Source organism: Pan troglodytes, chromosome 5 (genome assembly GCF_028858775.2).
Source record: "Pan troglodytes isolate AG18354 chromosome 5, NHGRI_mPanTro3-v2.0_pri, whole genome shotgun sequence".
Lineage (NCBI taxonomy): Eukaryota > Metazoa > Chordata > Mammalia > Primates > Hominidae > Pan > Pan troglodytes.
This window is the reverse complement of record NC_072403.2, coordinates 141,361,606-141,381,899: the sequence shown is the minus strand read 5'-3', so window position 1 is coordinate 141,381,899 and position 20,294 is coordinate 141,361,606. Positions and strand designations below refer to the sequence as shown.

Here is a 20,294-nt window from a genome sequence, read left to right as displayed (position 1 = left end):
GAATAATCTATTGGCTGTGCATAGATGGAGGTATTTAAGTCAAATATATCATCTCATTTAATACCTGGTCCTGTTATTTGTAGTACATGATTTTGGGCAAGTTAGTTAATATTTTCTCATCTGTGATGAAAGGATGTTATTACAGATCTCACATACATTCAGAACAATGAAAACAAATCATCTTTGTCTAGTATGTGACACAAATCATGCCATAGAATAGGCATATAAAGCATTAAAAATTTTTTCTGGGTGAAGTTCTCATGGTCACTTGCGATCTCTGGTCAATCAGTTTAATGTGGCACTTGCTTATAGAGTAGATTGCATTTTAACCTTAGAGTGCCAAATGAGCCATTATGGTAGCAAATGTATTATTGTTTTGGCACAGAGTTCAGTGACTACACACTAATATGTCTAATATATTATCCTGTAATTAACAATGAATGGCAAAACTGTTTGTTTATATGGCCAATTAACTAAATGACTGGTTTCCAGTGATGTACTATATACTGAGCTTAATCAAATAAAGGTTGGATTGATGGTCAACAGCTGTGAAGTTGGCATAATAAAATGCCCTTCTTGAAGAAGCACCTGTTAAAAGGACATAGTGGTACAACAGTGTAATGCATTTGGGAATTCCAGAATTCTTTCTCAACAAAATAACACATTTTGAGTGATTGTGGTCAACTAATTTCTCAAATCTGCACTTACTTATTGAAATTCCTTAAAGTTTAAATGTTTTTGTTTTGTTTTGTTTTTTCCGAGTTGGAGTCTTGCTCTGTTGCCCAGGCTGGAATGCAGTGGTGCGATCTCAGCTCACTGAAACCTCTGTCCCCCTGGTTTAAGCATTTCTCCTGCCTCAGCCTCCAGAGTAGCTGTGATTACAGGTGCCTACCACCATGTCTGGCTAATGCTTTTGCATTTTTAGTAGAGAAGGGGGTTTCACCATATTGGCCAGGCTGGTCTCGAACTCCTGACCTCATGATCCACCTGCCTTGGCCTCCCAAAGTGCTGGGATTACAGGTGTGAGCCACCACGCCCGGCTAAAGTTTAAATCTTTTAAAAAGTCCTTTCCGCAATGAAAAGGATTAAAGTTTGTCAAAGGGCCTAACATCTAATCTAGAAGACATGTGAAACCAGGATTCTAAAGCATTCTAAGATTCAAATGAGAGCATTCAGTTTGCATTTCTCCTCAGAGACCATGACTACAATATCTGGCTATTAGATTACTAAAAGTTCTCAGTTTGTCCAAATAAATGATTCCTCATTTGTCTCGATCATGGTTTCTAAACGTCTCAGTAGCCATTCTGCATGAATGCTTTGTATCAATTCATCCTACAGCCTAATCCTCTACCTAATAATAATAATAATAAAAACTGAGGAAAGCTTTGTTGTTTACTTAGAAGGTAAGAAATCTTTATTACTTATCTAAATGTTTTCCACAAGAGGATAATTAGTAAATGTAGGTCTTTCACTGCAGGATAGTATTGGCTTGGCTGAACTACTGCTACATATTCATACTCGTTGCATTTAAAAGTATCCTCTGTGTTTTGAGGCCTCATCAAATTGGATTTCCAGTTCTTTTCTATGTCTTCAGTCTGATAAATGGATTGCTGGCTTGGAGGTCTGAACCCCTGAAGTCTCTGGGCTTCTGTTTCTTTTTTCTCTAATTGTCCTTCTAAACTAATTGTTTAGAAGGACAATTAGAGAAATTGTCTCTGAGTTGCCATACAATATTTTGATGAAAAATACAGATGACTTCCCTAATAAAGTAAGTATAAAGTATTGCAGCATTCTAAAGAAAGTCATCAGTTTGTGCATGAGTAAAGCCAATTCCCTGGCCCAGGGCTGGGGCAAGCACTCTGGTAGATTTGTAGAAAGGTGGCCAGGCTCAGGGCAGCAGTCATTTTCCTCCCCTCCCTTGATTCTGTTCCCTCAGAAAGCCACTCTGCAGGGACCCTGCAAACCTTGGGAAGGGGGACAGGGACAAGATATGCACTTAATAGGCTCAATAGGTCCTGCAGCTGCTGCCACACTCTGTATCTTTGACAGCTGAGCAGCTGCCATAACTGCTTTGGAACCTGAATGAGATAGAAACCGCCAAAGCCTGCTGGCTCCAGTGGAGCTGATTTGTGTGTTTCGCTGTGTGCGTACCTTATTTGAGGAGGTAATATTTAAGAGGGGCAGAGGGAGGGATTTTTCTTATTTATAGCTTCAGCAAATGCATTTGGTTTTTCCAAAGGTGGAGATAACTGCACGAATAAAAATGTTAAGGGTAGAACTCCTAAGGGCTGAGGCAAATGAGGTTCCCGAAGTATGAAAAGTAAAGAAGGGGGAATTAAGCTACGGTATCCTTTTGCAATGCATAGTAGGTCCACACACACAGAGGTTCAGGCAGATACTGATGGATACCGATGCTAGCAAAGGAAGTTCACCTGAGTTACAATAATAAATATTTTAGTGCTATTGTTACCCTCTGGTTCGCTCTACATGAACGGAATGTTCTCTTCCATCATGAAACAGATTCGGCTCTGGTCTGATGACAATTTTCCTCATTGTTCGTGCCCCTGTGGAGAGATGCACTTCCAGACGGCCCCTGTTGAGGAGTATTGCATAATAGGCCTGCAACAGCAAGTGGTTATTGAAGATTAAACAGAAGTCTCATTTATGGCTTAGCTTTAGAGATTCCCTGGCAGAACCACAGGTTCGTCTGCTCTGAGATCTTACCTGAGAAATTAAGACTTTATTTTCTCAAACGGTTTTGAAAACAGCTGGAAATATCTTTCTAATCATTTACCATTTTTGCTTGTGAGATGATCTGGAAAGTGGATATAGTAATATAGCAGTTCTCTGCAAAGCAGATTTGTGATGCTGAAAGTAACAGCTGTGCTTGCGTTGGTCCTCTAACTTATAAAACCCATCAGGAGACAAAGGGTGTCAACAAAATCCCTCTCCCTTATATTCACAAGTGGACAGCTAGCTTCTGAGAATCAGGCCTGACTCTCAACCTTGTGGCATTCTGAGTATTTAGACTTCAATTTGTTCTCTGAGCTGGTAGAATAGATCGCTATCACAAACATGTAACCTGCCTCCCACATTTAGAAAGAAGGAAGATAATTTTTCATCCACAAGCATGCCTGCTTTCTTCTTGCTACTGTTACTATAGCAACCAGTGTGGTTTTGATATCCCATCATGAACCCCAGGGAGCCTGAATGCAGTCCTTGTCCCTAGAGCTGATGCCACGTGCTCTCCCTTTCTTGTGGAGTATGGGGGCACCTGCCACACAGTGATGGCTCAGTTCTCCATGAGTCATCTATGGTGGTAGAGACAGTTTCCATCAAACATCATCATGTTCCAATAATTTACTAAATCATGTATGTAGTTACGTGTCCACCACAGAACGTTTTGAGGATCTGGATAAGTGCTCACCGTCTGTCAAAGGGAAAACACAAACTACTCAATTAAAAATTCCTTAGCTCATGGATGGTTTGACATATCAAACCCATTTAGCAGAAAGGAATCACAAATAACTCTATGGGTATCAAAACCGTTAGCTTTGAAATAAAACTTGTCAATTTAACCAGCACTGAATCTAAATCTGATTATGTCTAACAGACTTATACTATTTAACATTGGTTCCTCCTTCAGATAGCATATACTATGATATTTTATAAAGTAGATATGAGTTATTAAAATGTTAAAACATTAAAATGTCATTTTAACTTACTTTATACTATACTACTTAGTGTTTTCTTATTGTAATTGTTTTAATAGGAATCTGTTTTATTTTAAGCACTATCCTGAAAGCTGGTGATTCACATTCATTTCTTTTGTCTTGAAGAGGAGAAATTTGGAGCCAGTAGGTAGTGTTTAAATATCTGGCAATGATGAAGGAATCAAGTATCCTTTAGTGGAAATCTATTTCAGAATATTTGATCTGGTATTCTTATTATAACTAGCTTACCATTTGCAATATGAGAAAAAAGTTTATTTTTCAAGATAAACAAAAAAATTGACGAGGGCATTTGTATTTTATATTTATTTAGTGCTTATTATCTGTAGTAAGAAATGAAATAAAATAACACTTTTCTCCCTCTACTCTTCAAAAATATTTTTATTACGACTATTTGATATATTCTTCACAATATGAGTGATATACATGTAAACGATGAAGCTGCGTTAACACTGTATAATAAAATGAATACCTGTAAATCTACCACCAAATTTCAGAAACAATACCATTGCATCTCTTATGAGTTTCTTTCTAATACCATCTCCTTGCTTCTCCATCTCAGAGGTAACCACAAATGTGGATTTTATGTTTATCATTACCTTACTTTTAAAAAATATTTTTGAAATTCACATGTGTCTGTAAACAATATGTTGTTTAGTGCTACTTGTATGAGAAATCTACAAAAATGGTACCATATAGCACATTTTTCATTTTTATTTATTTTCTATTTATTATGTTGTTATATTTAGTTATAATTTATTCCTTTTTCTTATTCCTTGATATCCCATTATGCAAAAGTGCCACAGTTTGCCTCTCTGTTCTCCAGCTGATGAACACTTGGGTTGTTTCTAGTTTCTCTGCTATTATAAAGAATACTTCTATAAACATTCTTGTACATGTCTTATTATGCACATGTGCAAAAATCTGGGTCTGTACCCAGGAGTGGAATTGCTGGCTTGTAGAGAGTATGCACATGTTCAACTTCAGAAGATAGTGCCAAATTGTTTTCCAAAGTGGCTTTAGAAATTTACTTTTTCTACCAGCAGTGATCAAGGGCACTCTTTGATTCACATCTTTCCAATACTGTTCTTTCTAATACTATAGCAACCAGTATGGTTTCGATATCCCATTATAAACTGCAGTGAGCTTTTCCCCTTTTGGGGACAAGGACTGTATTCCCTGTAGATTATATATACTGTACATTTCCAGACTGAGGCTTGTGTTTGGTGTTGTTTGATGACCAAAGAGTTTAATTTTAATGCAGTTCCACTTATAATCTTGTTTTGTTCAATCAAGTGTTCTTTTCCCGAAGGTCAAAATTTAATCCTGGTATATTTTCTTCTAAGAATTTTGAAGATTTTTGTCCTTCCATATTTAAGACTTTAATTTATTGTGAATTTATTTTTTGGTTTGATATGAAAAAGAAATTTAGTTTCATCTTTTCCATATGAATAACCAATTGCCCTGAAATCATTCACTGAACAGTTGACTGTTGTCTTTTTTAAATGAAATGCAATGCCACTTATTGTCAAATGCTGTTTCCATCTATGCTTGTATATTTTCAGGGTTCTCAATTCTTTCCTATTTGCACAGTTATACATGAATTAACATGATAGTTCCACAATACAAAACTTTACCTTCTAATGTGCTGATATCTGGTGGAACAGCCCCAACTACGCTATTCTTCTATTCTAGGAATTTCATCTTTGATATAAATTTTAGAATAAGCTGTCATGATTCACAGAAAAATAAGGTGATATTTTTATTATAATTGAATCTACGTATCATTTTGGGGAGAAATGACATATTTTTAATATTGAGTCTTTAATATCTTCATTAACATGTTGACTATACCAATTTATTGACTATAATCATTGAGAAATACTTTGGTATCATTCAATGAAATTTTATAATTTTCTCCATATGGGCTTTATGTCTATTTTGTTATAATGATTCTTAAATTATATATTTGTTCTTATTCTTGTTCTTATTCTTGTGCTATATTTACTTGTTCTTTTCTTACTATGCTAGCTAAGATCAGTGCAGTCAAAATAGTCATCTGTTTCTTGGGCTTGATTTTATAGCAAATGTTTATAATGTCTTTTTTTTAAATCAGGAATACTTGTTATAGTTTTTTTTTATAGATGGCTAAGGAAGTTCCTTCCTCTTAGTTTACTTAAGTATTTTTTTAAAATCATGAATGACTGTTAAATTTTACCAAATGTTTTTACTATCTATTGACAAGATTATATTATTTTTAGATTGTCTTTTTTTTTTTTTTTCAAGTCGGAGTCTCACATTGTTGCGCAGGCTGGAGTGCAATGGCACAATCTCGGCTCACTGCAACCTCGGCCTCCCACGTTCAAGCAATTCTCCTGCCTCAGCCTCCCAAGTAGCTGGGATTACAGGCACCTGCTACCATGCCTGGCTAATTTTTTGTATTTTTGGTATACAAATTAGACAGGATTTCACTATGTTGGCCAGGCTGGTCTCGAAATCCTGACCTTGTGATCTACCCACCTTGGCCTCCCAAAGTGCTGGGATTACAGGCGTGAGCCACTGTGCCTGGCCGATATTTTGATTTTCTAACATTAAACCACTTCTGCATTCCTGAAATAATCCAAGTTACTCGTGGTTATACATCTTTGGGTTCTCTTTGTGAATATTTTGTGTGGGCTTTGTATTTTTTAGAAAAATAAATAAGATTTGTTACATAATATGATTGATCACTAAATGTTACATACTAAAATTGATTTTTAAAACACGTAATCACAAATAACATGATCTGGTTTACAAGGGTATGTGCATACTTAAGGATATATTTGTAAAGCATTGTGTTCTTTTGGTCATGGCAGACAAAATAATTCCTATGAACCCTTTCATTGAGAAAAACTAGATTAAATGGAAAATTACATTTTAAAAAATGTGATTGAAGATATTAAAGAATACCAAGGCAATAAGAGGTATGATGCTTAAATCTGGGCAGTTGAGGGATTGCTTTTAACAGAATCAAATGGACAGGGGATATAGATACTAAAGTTTATGTCCTTGCAAAATTGATACTCTTTTTTAAAAAAAGTTTTGAGACAGAGTCTCACTCTGTCATCCAGGCTAGAGTGTGGTGGCGTGAACAGCTGAATAGCAGTCCTGAATAGCTGGAATCACAGTTGTGCACGACCATGCCCAGTTAATTTTTAAACATTTTTTTGTAGAGAAAGGGTCTTATCATGCTGCCTAGCCTAGTTTCAAACTCCTGGGCTCAAACGATCCTCCTGCTTTGACCTGCGAAAGTGCTGGGATTACAGACATGGGCCACTACACCCGGCTGGTTGATATTCTTTAGGCTTTAACATCCTTGAATGCTATTGGGATAAAATTGTCCCTGTCTGTGTTGGTTGTGTTCTACTTGCTTTCTCCCAGATCCATTTTCTGCCCTTCTTTGTGTCCAGAGAGGATGGGATGAGTCAGGCCCAAAAGACTATTACTTCAGCTTGTGTAACTGGGAAAATGATCTTAGAGGAATTTACATTTAAATTTAAGGGACCGAAGCTGACTGTCTACAGATTTGGTAAGGAGTCGGACTTGGAGACAGTAGAAATTAAGATAATGTGAATATATTTTAAGCTGTCCTCTTTACATATGCATATGTTAAACCCATAGGAAATATAGGTGCAAACATGAGGGTGACTTTGCACCTACAATTGATCAACAGGAACATCCTAGAGAAGACAATTGTCCTGGGGAGATGATGCGAGTGAAATAGGAGGCCAGCATGGAAAAATGGAATGTTCAGTCCTTGCTAGCCAAGATGAGAGCAGAAATAAATGATACGAAACTAAAAATACAAAAGTAAGTTAACTGCTTTATATAAGCATTAGGGAAAATGCATTATCAGCTAGGTGTGAGGGTACCTGTCCAGTCTGCCTTCGTTTTCTCCTAGGTGGTGCTGGTGTCCCTCCACTTCCCAAAAGAATGATGCCGGACTCATTCTTGGTGCTGAATGACAGGTTGATTTCTGTTCCTACATCAACTGGCACAGGGGAGAGCTCCACAAAACCAGGCTTAGGAAAGCTAACTGTGTAAACATTCTGTGAGTAAAGGAAAAGAAGAGTAGAAACCATTAGAAATGAAAATTTAAATAAGTTCTCCATCTCACTCACCCTCCTTGATGCAATTAATGTGATTATGAAATAGATCATAGGTTTAGAAAGCAGGAAAACATGGAAAGTTTAAGAGCAGTTGAAGAAATATTATTTCTAGTTAGTTATATGATAACTTCAAATCTTCTGAGCAGTTTTTGTTAAAAATCAGAATTATAGCCTCTACTTTTATTCTAGAGCTTTTGATTTTAAATATAGAAGATTATCACTGTTAGGTACCTTTTTGTTGTTGTTGTTTAAACCAAAGATTTAAGTCAAACTGACACACAAGCAGGTACATGTCTAGGGAGATTGTCCCTAAGTTTCCTTTGAAAACACTGTAATGAATATCTCTTGAATAAACTCTATCACTTAATTGTTTATGTTTTACAGATGGGTATGACCATTATCTGTGTCTGCATTTTTCCCCAGTGATAAGACCAAACCTTAAAAATAAATAAACCAAACATCGCATAGTCTAGTTTTTTCTCAATATTAAAGTAATACCATTGTCCTTGCTCAGTATAAAATTAAAACAGTTACATTTCAAGTAGAAATGTAAATAAGGTGCAAAAGGGAGAAAATCAGCTCCCCATCTCAATCTCAAAGCTGTGCAGAAGCATATAGCTTTCTATAATTCATTCATTCATTCATTCATTCATTCACTCTTTCACAACCTTGCCATCTTCCTCTCTCCTCCTCCCTGTATTTAAAATGAATCTTGATAGACATGTTCATTCCTAATGACTTTTTTTTCTTACATATGTGGAAGATATCACTCTCTCAGTAAATGTAGACAGTCACTTTTAATGGCAGGAGGACTTTCCACTTTATGAATTTGCTAGTATTTATTTAAGCAAGCCCATGTAGTTAGGAATTTAAAGTGCTTAAAATATTCATTTTTAAAGTCCTAGATTTTGTAGGAGTAAAAGCAAAGAATCCTTTAATGTAGGTTATTTTCCTCCCACAGTGTTTCAAGACCAGTTAAATGACACAAGAGCTGGTAAAATGTATAATCTGTTTTCTATTCCAATTTTCAAATCATGGAGTTTTAGATAGTTCAGATAAAACTACTGTGCAGACTTTTCAATATTTATCCACATCAAATTTCTGCCTCATATTTTAGTTGCAAAATAATTCCTGGTTACTGCAAAGTGCCTTTACGGAATCATAATTTCCACGTGCAGAGGCTATTCATTTTCCGGACGGTTTCCATCCTCATGTATATATCTTTTGAATGTGAATGAGAGTTAGTCTTTGAAGATTAAAATTCTCAGTAAAACTTCCTTTAAGAAGCCAGTATGCGTCCTTACAGTTTTAGTTCTTAATGTATTTTCTCTTTTCTTATTCCCAAACTTCTCAGACTGGGTGTCTATGGCCAATTCCAAATTGGAGCCTGTAGCTATGAACAATGAAGATCCTGAAAGTTCTGTTCCAGTCTTTAAACCTCATCATTCAAGTGGTGGATTTACTTTTTTCTTTACCCACATTTTCCCTTCATTTCCCTAATTCTATTGGAGTGGTTTAAGATAATTTTGATTAGAAGAAGCAGACAAAATGAATAATTATATTATGATAGGATAATTAAAAATGTATGAGAATGACATATTTAACATTTTCATTTTAAAAACAAGCTCATCACTATTGAGTTTCTATAAAATTCTTGCTAATATTTGCTGTTGACTATTGACTCTTGCTTATGGATATTTTAAGAGAGTAGAGCTATGGCCGGGGTCTTTCTCACATATGGGTCAGTGTCAACTGAAGAAACAGTGCAAAATAGTTAAAGGAAAATAGGGGAATGCTAGGATGCTTTAGCATCAAAGAAGAGTTACTGAGGATATCAGCTAACAAAGGACTTTGCAGGCATGTCAAACACAAGTCTTTGCAGAGTTGATTGCCACAGGTCCCAGTCTATGTTATTTCAAAGACAAGGGGGCTAGACTTCAAGTTTGTAGACAACAGACTATGCACTAATGGTTACGGTGTAAATTACTACTTGCTACTTGTGTAAACTTGAATGGTTCCAGAAAAAATGTAAGGTTGCTAATAAAGCTATATACAACACATAAAAGTAAAATAAATTTAAAATGGATGACAAAAATGAGGAAAAGGGAAAAGTAGTGTTGGAAAAAAAGAGAAAAACAGAAAAGAGATTAGTATTAATGATATGTGCTATGAAGAGCTATACATTTGGGAAATTGGATCACAATTCTAGGACTTCATAATACCATTTTTTATCATGGTAATTTAGAGAATGCTTTAATCTTGCTTTATCGTTTAAGAGTAGGATCAGTAGAAAAGTAAAATATATTAACAAAAGACTGATCCTTGTAGGAGCAGCCACACTAAGTAAGTGAAATCTGATATAAATGTGTTTAGAGAACTATCAAAAACAGACCAACCTCCAGGGAACATCCTTTGGTAACACCAACATAATCGGGACTACTGAGTATATTGTACGGAGTTCTTGAAATTTCAATATCTTTGAGGCAGCCGGAATATTTCTTCAGATTTACTTCTGGCCTATTGAATAGTCAAATGAAAAGCAAAAGCAATATCATTAGGGTGATGGTAGTGTAGTCTCTGACTATGGGAAGGAAGCCTTGTGGAGCAGACACATGCAGGCACATGTCTTATCAAACTGTGCACACATGTACCCAGCAAACTCTGGTTTCCATTATCTACTGGTTGGTCTAAATGGATGTTCATGTTATCCTGCAGAAGGAGTCTTTTTGTAGTCCTTCTCCCCTTTAACAATAATCTCACCCACAGCATTTAAACATGAGGTACAGGAATTAACTGACTTCTTATTAATGCTTTATATGTGTAATGAAATAAGTTTTATTTTTTTCACCAAAGAGAAGATAATTGCATAGGCAGCATAAACAAACTATATACCAAAATGTTTTTAAAAACCTTGCTCAAAAGTTAGAAAAAAAATCTGAAAATGTTTATTTTGAAAAAGATTTTTTTTTATTTGAGGCTTTTTCTTGGGAGATAGCTAAAAAATAAGATAATATTACATATCTCTTTAAGGCTTTTAAGTAAAACAAAGTCTAAGAAACATTCTTTTGGATTATATAGTCTAAAAAACAGATGTTTAAAAATTAGGTTTACTGGCCGAGTGTAGTGGCTCATTCCTGTAATCCCTGCATTTTGGGAGGCCGAAGAGGGAGGATCGCTTGAGGCCACGAGTTCAAGACCAGCCTGAGGCAACATAGTGAGACCCTGTCTTTGCCCTCCCCTCCAAAAAAAGTAGCTGGGCGTGTTGGTGTGTGCCTGGAGTCCCAGTTACTTGGAGATGCTGAGGAGAGAGGATCTTTTGAGCCCAGGAGGCCAAGGCTGCAGTGAATTATGGTTGTGCCACTGCACTCCAGCCTGGGCTACAGAGTGAGATCCCTGTCTCAAAATAAAAAAATGTTTTTTTTTAACAGATTAATTTAGTTTACAGATTGACCCCAAAGTCTGTATTCTACATTAGAACAATAACAAAATAAAGCGACCAAATGCAAAAACCCATACATTTTATTTTTTCAATAACATTGAAAAATGACTTTTATACTCAAACTACACTTGAATGTTTACTTTTGCATACTACTTCATAAAATGGGGCAAGCGTGCCAGCAGATTAGGAAATGAAGTCCTTGCCCTTGAGTCCAGATGTTGCAAGTGATCTAAGTTCTCCAAGACTCAGTGTTCTTATATGTGAAATGGACATGATAATAATAATCATAGTATCTACATAATCAAATTGCAAAGGTTTAATAAATTAAGGAATAGCACTGCACACAGTAAGTGCTCAACAAACAAAGGCTATCAGAATGTCAGTGATGATGATACTTCTTTAATTATAACAGTGCTATTCCACAGAACTTCCTGTGATGATGGATATTGTCTGTTCTGCACTGTCCAAATCAGTAGTTACTAGCCACATGTGGCTATTAGGACTTGAAATGTAGCTTGTCTCAATGAGAAACTGAATATTTATTGTTATTTAATTTGATTTAATTTACAATTAAATAGCTACTGTGACTTGTGGCTACTATTTTGAATAGTGAAGGTATATAGAAGTGAAAAAGATAATTCTTTATGTGGTGTTAATCAGCATCGGTAAAAACTGTCCAGTCGGCATCAATATATCGTAGTTGATAGGGTGATGATTAATTCTCTCCTCATTGTCCCATGATGCCAAGTTCCTTTTTTTATCTTAATGAAAAACACATGGCATGAGGAAAAACAGGTGGAAAAACAAATTAGACCTTGGCAGTGTATATCAGGTGATTTATTTCATGTCAGGTGTCTGTCTGTTTCCACCCCTGCACTCCTTTCTGGAACTTCTTTATTTTCATTGATAATTTTTCCTTGTTCCCAAGGTTTTCTTTTCGTCCAGTCAGCTGGTTGTTCTAAAGAACATGCCCAACTGTAGGGTGAGAATTCTGCTTGTATTTTTCTTGCATAATGCAAAGAGAAGGTGAATTTCATTAACAGTGTTCACTTGCTTCCATATTTTCCTTTATGGAAAGACTGACTTATCACCATTTTTTTCAGAGGTTTTGTTACTAAAGTAAATCACTCCTACAAGTTATATAGTTTATTGTTTCATGGAAACACAAAGAACCATTCCAAAATATGATTTAGCAACCTCAATATTAGGACAATTACAGGGGATAAATAGTCACATAAGGTGACTGGACTCAATGGTAACCACGGGTCCCTGTTTCTTGAGGGTCACCACTCAAAGGCAAAATTACAAACCTACACAGTGCCATCCCAGAATTTTATTAACATATATTTCCATGAAAGCCAGCCTTCGCTTTTTAGCCATCTCAGCAAATGTAGCACAACTAGTGGTCTTACAACTGTATCATGATAAAACGCATGGTTTATTTTTCCCTACTTTCATTTCTGTATATTCTATTTCTCTTATTAAAAATCTAGCCTTGGTTTTAAAAATTTCTTGGATCAGTTCGGCTTTATTATCTTCTTTCCAGAAATCTGGCACAGCTGGGCTCTGAAATGCCAAAACACCAGGCTTTTAGCTCTAGCCAGAGGATACCAACCCTGCACATCTCTGAGGTTTGTTCAGCCATTTATGGAGGCCCATTGCTCACAGCTTTTATGCTAATGCAAGTAAGAATTAAAATGCTCCTGAGAAGCTAGGAGAACTATCTCACACTTCTTTACTATTAACGCAAATACTTATTTTAAATATAGTATTTCCAGAGATTCCTTCATCTGGCACCATAGCTAGTTTTAAATAAACATGTCAATAGATAAACAGCTTTGACAAGAGGTGCAAAGGCTGTGTAAATGTTTGCATATCTGCAGGCCTGCAAAAAGCAAGAAGGCAGTGGTAAGCATGTGAGAGCACAGTCTGATTCTTCAGCAGACAGCATGGCACTAGGGAGGCCAGGGCCCGGGGTTCAACTCAAGAGACCACTTTACTGTGTTTCCCAGAACTAGACTGTGTACCAGAAATTGACCAGCTGCCTTTTGAGTGTGTGCTGCTGGTCACCAGGGGCACTGTGTGCAGATGGTTGAACAAGTGAGCAGAGCAAATCTCATCACTGCTGGTGAGACAACTCAAATTGCAGCCCAACTGATGGTGGGTAAGCAGCAGAATGTCGGCCAGCAAGGGGCAGCAGGAGAACTCTCACAGAATGCACGGCTTGCTCGTGAAACATACTATGAACAAAGCTGTACTGGTGTTGCTCTGCTTCTGCACGGCTGCTTTATCTAAGAAGCCACATTTACCCAACCCATGCACTCGAAGAAGGCATGCATAAATTTAAATTTTACCTTGCTTTCATACTAGATAACGGGAAAGAGGAAAAAAAAAAAACAAAAATAAAAACAGTTTACTTATAATTACATTTTCATTTAGTAAAACAATAAACTTTAATCATAAATCTTTAAAAAATCATTTCACAGGGATCTACAAAGGAAAGAAATGCAAAAGCCCCAATAGAACTAAAAATAGACTTATACCCTTGACGGCAGTGAAATTAGAATCAAAATACGACCGTAGCTCACACTATCAACTTGGAAAATTTTTACTTTGAAATATGAATTTAAAGTACTTGTTGTTATCAATCTAATAAATGGGAAAATGTACAATGTCACTATTCTGTAGTGTTCATGAATGGCTTATAAATATTGCCTCTCAAAGAGCTTGAGCTTAACAATGCATGTAAAAACAATTTATGTTTACCACATCTTTTGCACTTTGTCATACTGAGAACCTGTCTGCAGGCAAAATAACAGGTAACTATGAATGTTTGTTTCCTTTATCAATCACAAATATACCTCTAATGGCTGTTTTGAAATAATGCACCACACTATGGAAATAGTATACTGTAATTATGCAATGCTGTATCATGAAAGTAAAAACACTGTAGTGATAAAGATTCATTTAACAGATTCAGATTTTAACAGATTTTATAGAATTTAACAGGCACACCTTTATAGATAATTCCTAAAAATTATTTTATGATAATTAAAATCATCACTAGAATAAATGAAGCTAGATTTGAATAACCTTAGGTTTGGCTGTATTTAATTTACTCAATAATATATGGTTAATGATCTTGTAAAGCAAATCTTAGATTTGAACAACCACTGGATTCCTAGTATTTGGTATGGAGCCTGTCACATAGTAGATACTCAACAAACTTTTGGTGAATGACTGGCAAATGAATTTCTAGGTAATAACTGTGGTACTATTTAAATTTGATTTGTAATGTTTTTCTGACTTGACACTTTAAATTTATTTTTCTAACACAAATACATTACAATGAATGCAGAGCCAATTTATTTGCACCATGAAGCTCATCAGATAATCAGACAGTTGCTTCATCTATGAGTTTAGATTTGGGGAGAAGAAATTTCAGCCTGCACACTAGCTGTCATAGAATGAGACTGAACTTTCACTGCTCGTTTAGAAATGTGAAAATAACTGACCATCACACTTTTCAGCTATTCTGGCATTTTTCCAAACATAATCTGTCTTTTTGGAGTAGAAACACCTAGACAGAACTTTTATACCCTTTAAAAAATACCAAACTAATTAAACAAAACAAAAAATTAAAAACATGGTAGTCTGTAATAAACTCTTATGGTTTAACCAAATCAATTAATCCCATTCTAATTAGAGTTTAATTAACATTTATTTAGCACCAAGTACCATCCTTATAGACTATGTTATGTTTTATAATGAGCAGTAAATTAACTACACAGCACGTGAGTATTTTCTGACATTTTTTAGTTACTTTATTTTTTGAACTAACTAAATTAGGAAGCAAATGTGTCTCCCCATACTGCTAGTTAAAAAGCATATGTGAAATTAAAAAAAATGTTGGCATGGACATGAGAACAACTAATATAGTTCTTGTATTAGGCATATGGGAAAGCTCCAACACGCCATTATGATGCTAATGCTTAGCAATAAAATAGGTTATACTCATAGCATCCTGGAACACTGACTAATTTTCAGAACACTAAGCAATGTCAGAGTGCCATTATCTCCAGTGAATGTAGAAGGAGAACAGCAATTACAAGATCCACATTCAACTCTGGCTTCTACCTTTAATTACTTTCATAATTCTTTTCAGCAGGTGCATATAAAGGAAACAGCGACTCCAATCCATCTCTTCAACGAAGATGTCAAATTAGTCCTTTGGTTTCTAAATCCTGGTGTTGTTCTAACATGCAACATGATGTTTTTGATTAGGCCTTTCTGCAACCAAGGGTTATATGACATTCTTATTGTAATTAAACTTCAGAACTCTAGTGAGCATAGTGGTCATTTAATTAAAACTTAATCCTTAGCTTTACATATAAACTAAATTACCTCAAGTTTCTCAGCGTTGGCAGGCCACCAAAATATATTTTGTCATCTGCTTTCAAGTCAAGACCAAAGTTGTTTCCAGAAGACGAAGTTGCTATATTCTCCTCCTGATTAGTATCTATATCTACAATTGATATATTGGCTGTAAAGGAGAAAGAAAGTTTAACATTTTATTTGAGCAATATCAACCACATCTATATCATCATCAATACTTCAAGACAAATTTGGTTTAATTCGAGAATTAACATTGACTTTCTCAAGCACTTGCACTATATTTAGCAATTTAATAATTACAGAAATAACATCAATAAAATACATTATTAAACTATCCCCCAAAGAGCATGAAAATAATAGCTTGAACACCAGTGAAGGCAAACCAATGAAGATAAAAGAGATAACTATAACTGAACATCAAAGATCCATTTGATGTAGTTTTCTATAATCTAGATAAGTAGTTAGAAAATAAAGCAAGATTTAAAATGCTAAATAACAAAGATATCTAATTAGGAATCAGATAATTAATTAGAAACATGCCTAATCTATGGCTCTTTCTGTAAGTTTTACTATCCACAGGAACTACTGGGATTTAGACTCATCTGCAAAGTGTCACTGTTGTAAAATATGATTGTACATGGAAGTGGAAGGGGATGTTGTACAAGGAAGTGGTGAGATCCAGGTACACTGTAAATTACATTTTAGACCAGGATGCTAAGTGTTGTGACAGAGGTACAGTCCTCATGCCTTCTTGCTTTTCTTTTGGGTCTCTCAAGGTATTTTTAATGTGATGAAGATAAGAATTCAGAAATAGATAGAAAAAAGGAAAGATGAGGCACTTCTCTGTTCAAACTGCATTGTTTAGAAAGCAGACAGGAACTCCTTATCTCATTGATCCCTCTCACTACCGCCCCCTTCTTAGGGGTCAAGCTAGGCTTTTTCTGAATTACATGCTTTTCTACCACATGTCCTTAGATCTAGCCTTTAACTACTTCATATGCATCCTTGATGCATATTGACATCAGTTCCGTAAGATTTGGCCTCTAAACCTTTGTCTGATGTAGGATCTGAATTAGCAAGGGTTTGAAAATGGGCATTTGAACCAGTGGGTTATAAGGGAACTTCTAAATGTTTATTCTTTAGGATGCTAGTTTCTTGGATGTTCCTGGCTCAAATAAATATGACAAATACTGGGTTATACAAAGTTAAACATGTATCTTCTTAATTTTATAGCTGCCCAGATCTTTCAGCATGCTAATATGCAATGCAATGTTCCTAGAGAAGGACATAGAGCAAAAAGTATTTCCCAAATTTATTTGACCACGAAATACTATTATTTTCACTCAACTCATCATCTTTCAGAATCAGTGTTCTTTGGAAAACACAGAGAAACATCAAATTCCAAAATTCCCTTGAAGTTTATAGCCCTATCATTTCAAAAAGATGTGTCTTCAATAAAATCAAACACAATTGCCTTATTAAAAAAGGACTAAAATACACATACCAATGGACACCTCAAACCAGACTTTTGTAAAAACAAACAAGAAAAGTACCTAAAAGAATAATTGTCCTATTAAATATAGCTAGCAAGTTAAGATTTTAAAATTGAATTACTTTCACACACCTATTTTATTATTTTTATATACACAATTAGTTTCATACACATATATCTCCTTGACTGGACTGGGGGCTAAAAGAAAATAGATTTATAAAACTGTTTTCAAGACTTTTTCATATACATTCCTTTTTATCTAGATCGGCAAAGGTATTTTCATATGGGGCTGTTGACTGGAAGATGAAAATAGTCTCTTTCTACAGACTTGGTGGGTATTTTAATGGTGTCTGAAAATGAGATTCTGCCTCTCTATCACAGGCAAGCCAGTGACTGGAGGTGGTTTTCCTCCTTATCCATGAATGAATATATGCATTTTTAGAAATCATTCTAAGAAAAAATGATTAAAGAGCAGCAACACAATTGAATTGAAATTCACTGGCCCAAAAGGTAACTGGCAGAGAGACAGGATGACATATTTTTACTGACTTAAAGGGAGTGCTTTACTCTATCCTTCATGAGTGATAGCGATGAAGTGGGTGCTACCAGGAAATGCTAGTAAATGCTAATGCTTGCTTTTATTTCTTACCCTATTTCTTTTCTCTACAAAATAGAAAAGTAGGCTATTGACACAAAATTTCACAGTTGATGAGTTCAGATGTGATTTATAAGTAGGTAGGGAAATAAGGATTTTATTAAATAATAGACACAGAGTAGGGACTTAAGAAATATTTTATAATCAATGCTGAATTGTTATAAGCTAAGTGTTTTTACTTTGGCTATTATTCTTTTGTTCTCTTTCTTGATTCACTGAAAATCTAATTGAGTGTTCTCAACTTTGCATCCTAATTGATGCATTTAGGGGATAGGGCACACTTCTGTCAGGGACTGTGGTTCTGTAACTGACTCAAGAAAGATGGGGAACACTCCTGAAGGACTGTACTTGAATTTCAAGAGACGGTGCTCTTGCCAACTAGTTGAGAATAATTCATATAAAACAAATAATCTGGTCACTGAAAAGGAGCAATCATCCACATTGCTGGAGCCTTATTTCAATTCCTCTCCCACTACTCTGTCATCTCTGGTCTTGCTAAAGTCCTCAGGGACCTGCCTATACCCAAACTCAGTGGAGTTCTTTTAAACTTTATCTGAATCCATGTTTGTGCAATATTTAATGCTGTTAGCATTTCCTTCCCTATAGGAAATTTCTTCTGGCTTCCATAATGTCAAGCTCTCTGGCTTCTTTTACCTTTCATTCTCAATCTCCTACCCTGGGGTCTATTTTTGAACACTTCTAAAATGTTGATATTTTATAATATCCCTTCCTTTGCCCACATCTCAGGTTTTAGCCATCTGGGCAAACTCAAGTTTATATCTACTTACAATGTATTGATGACTTAAATGTATGTATGCTTGGACCTGATTTTTGCCTAAAAGTCCACATTGAACAGGTGAGACACCATCATCTATATTTTCCTTGCGTACTTTAAGCTAAACATTCCAAATCAAAATAATTATCATCTAACTCCCAAATCTGTATTACTTAACTTACTTTTTTGTTGTTGGTCTTATGACCCCCCACCCAATCTACTAAACTAGAGAGTCATCCTGACTTTCTCCTCACCACATCTAATCAATCAACAGCTTCACTAATTTCTTCTCCTAAATACCTCTAATATCTGTCCTATTTTTAAAACAGTTTTACTGAGGAATAATTAACATGCTATAATTTAAACCATGTTTGTAACATGCAATTGTATACACCTGCAGAACCACCACCACACTCAATGAACACATCCATCACCCCAGAAGTTTCTTTATGCTCATTTGTAATCCCTCCTTTTTGCCTTTTCGTACATATACCATTCACAAGTAGCATCCGTCTGCTTTCTGTGACTATAGATTAGTTTACATTTTCTATGTAATTTTATACAAATGTATTTTTTTGTGTCTGCCTAAATTTGCCTTTTTTGTCTGCCTATTTGGATATTCATCCATTTTGTATCTATATTAATACTTTATTTTTTATTGCTGAGTATTTTATTGCTAGCATTCCATTGTATGAGTATACCACAATTTATGTATATCTATTTACCTGTCGATGGATATGTGATTTGTTTTCAGTTTTTGAGTAACACAGATAAAAGTAATGTGAGCATTTTGGTACAAGTCTTTGTATAAAAAATATGCTTTCTTGTGTCCTGGGTGAATAATTAGGAGTGAAATGACTGGTTTGTATGGTAGATGTATATTTAGTCTTTTAAGAAATGGCCAACCTCTTCCAATGTTATGCCACTTTATATCCTCAGCAGCAGTGTATGAGTTCCAGTGTCTCCACCTTCTGCCAGTACTGAGTATGGTCAGTCTTTTTAATTTTAGTCATTCTAATAGCTGTGTAACGGTATCACATGGTGGATTTATTCTGCATTTCTTTGATGTCAATTCCCACTGCATCTCTTACTTCAAGCATAATTTACCTCCTGCCTAGACTATTACTGAATCCAATTGTTCACTTTGTCTTCAGTTTGGTCTTCTGACAATATGTCTTCCACATTGACACCTCGAGTAATATACTTAAATTGAAATTACCCTGTCACATCTCTACTTAAAATCAAGTTCATCAAGATGAACTGCAAACTCCTCAACACAGTTTAAACAGCTTCCTGTGATCTGGCCCTTGCCAACATGCCCAGCGTTATCTTCTATCACTCTTTTGAAATTTAACCTCCAATAATTCAAGCTGATTACAACATCTGCCCAAATAATTCATGTTTTTATACACGTTTATCTTTTCATATGATGCTTTTTGGCCTGGATCGCCTGCAACTGCTTCCACCCCTCCTACCCCCTCAACTAAAAAAGGACTTAGGGCTCAGTTAGTGCCTTATTTCTCTCCCTCCATATGTCTCCCTTGGTGTTTACTGTATCCTAAACAGATACAGTAATTTGCTACTTGTGCAGCAGGTAAGTTACTCAAGGGTAGGAACCGTATGCATCTTCACTGATGCAGCACAGCATCTGATGCGTAG

At 35.5% G+C, this 20,294-nt stretch overlaps 1 protein-coding gene across 5 annotated transcripts in view; it reads right to left on the bottom strand.

Annotated features, from left to right (window-relative positions):
* The window catches only part of LAMA2 (laminin subunit alpha 2), a 634,923-nt gene that overhangs the window by 27,505 nt on the left and 587,124 nt on the right, over positions 1-20,294 (bottom strand). For 3 of the 5 annotated variants that reach the window (XM_016956287.4, XM_054686300.2, XM_054686301.2), the window contains 5 exons: positions 15,723-15,861; positions 13,673-13,684; positions 10,276-10,396; positions 7,643-7,819; positions 2,471-2,619 (listed from right to left, as the gene is read on the bottom strand). In XM_016956287.4, the coding sequence (XP_016811776.1) occupies positions 2,471-2,619; positions 7,643-7,819; positions 10,276-10,396; positions 13,673-13,684; positions 15,723-15,861 (598 nt within the window). The remainder of the gene's footprint in view (positions 1-2,470; positions 2,620-7,642; positions 7,820-10,275; positions 10,397-13,672; positions 13,685-15,722; positions 15,862-20,294) is intronic. The other 2 variants (XM_054686299.2, XM_054686302.2) reach the window with 1 other exon arrangement.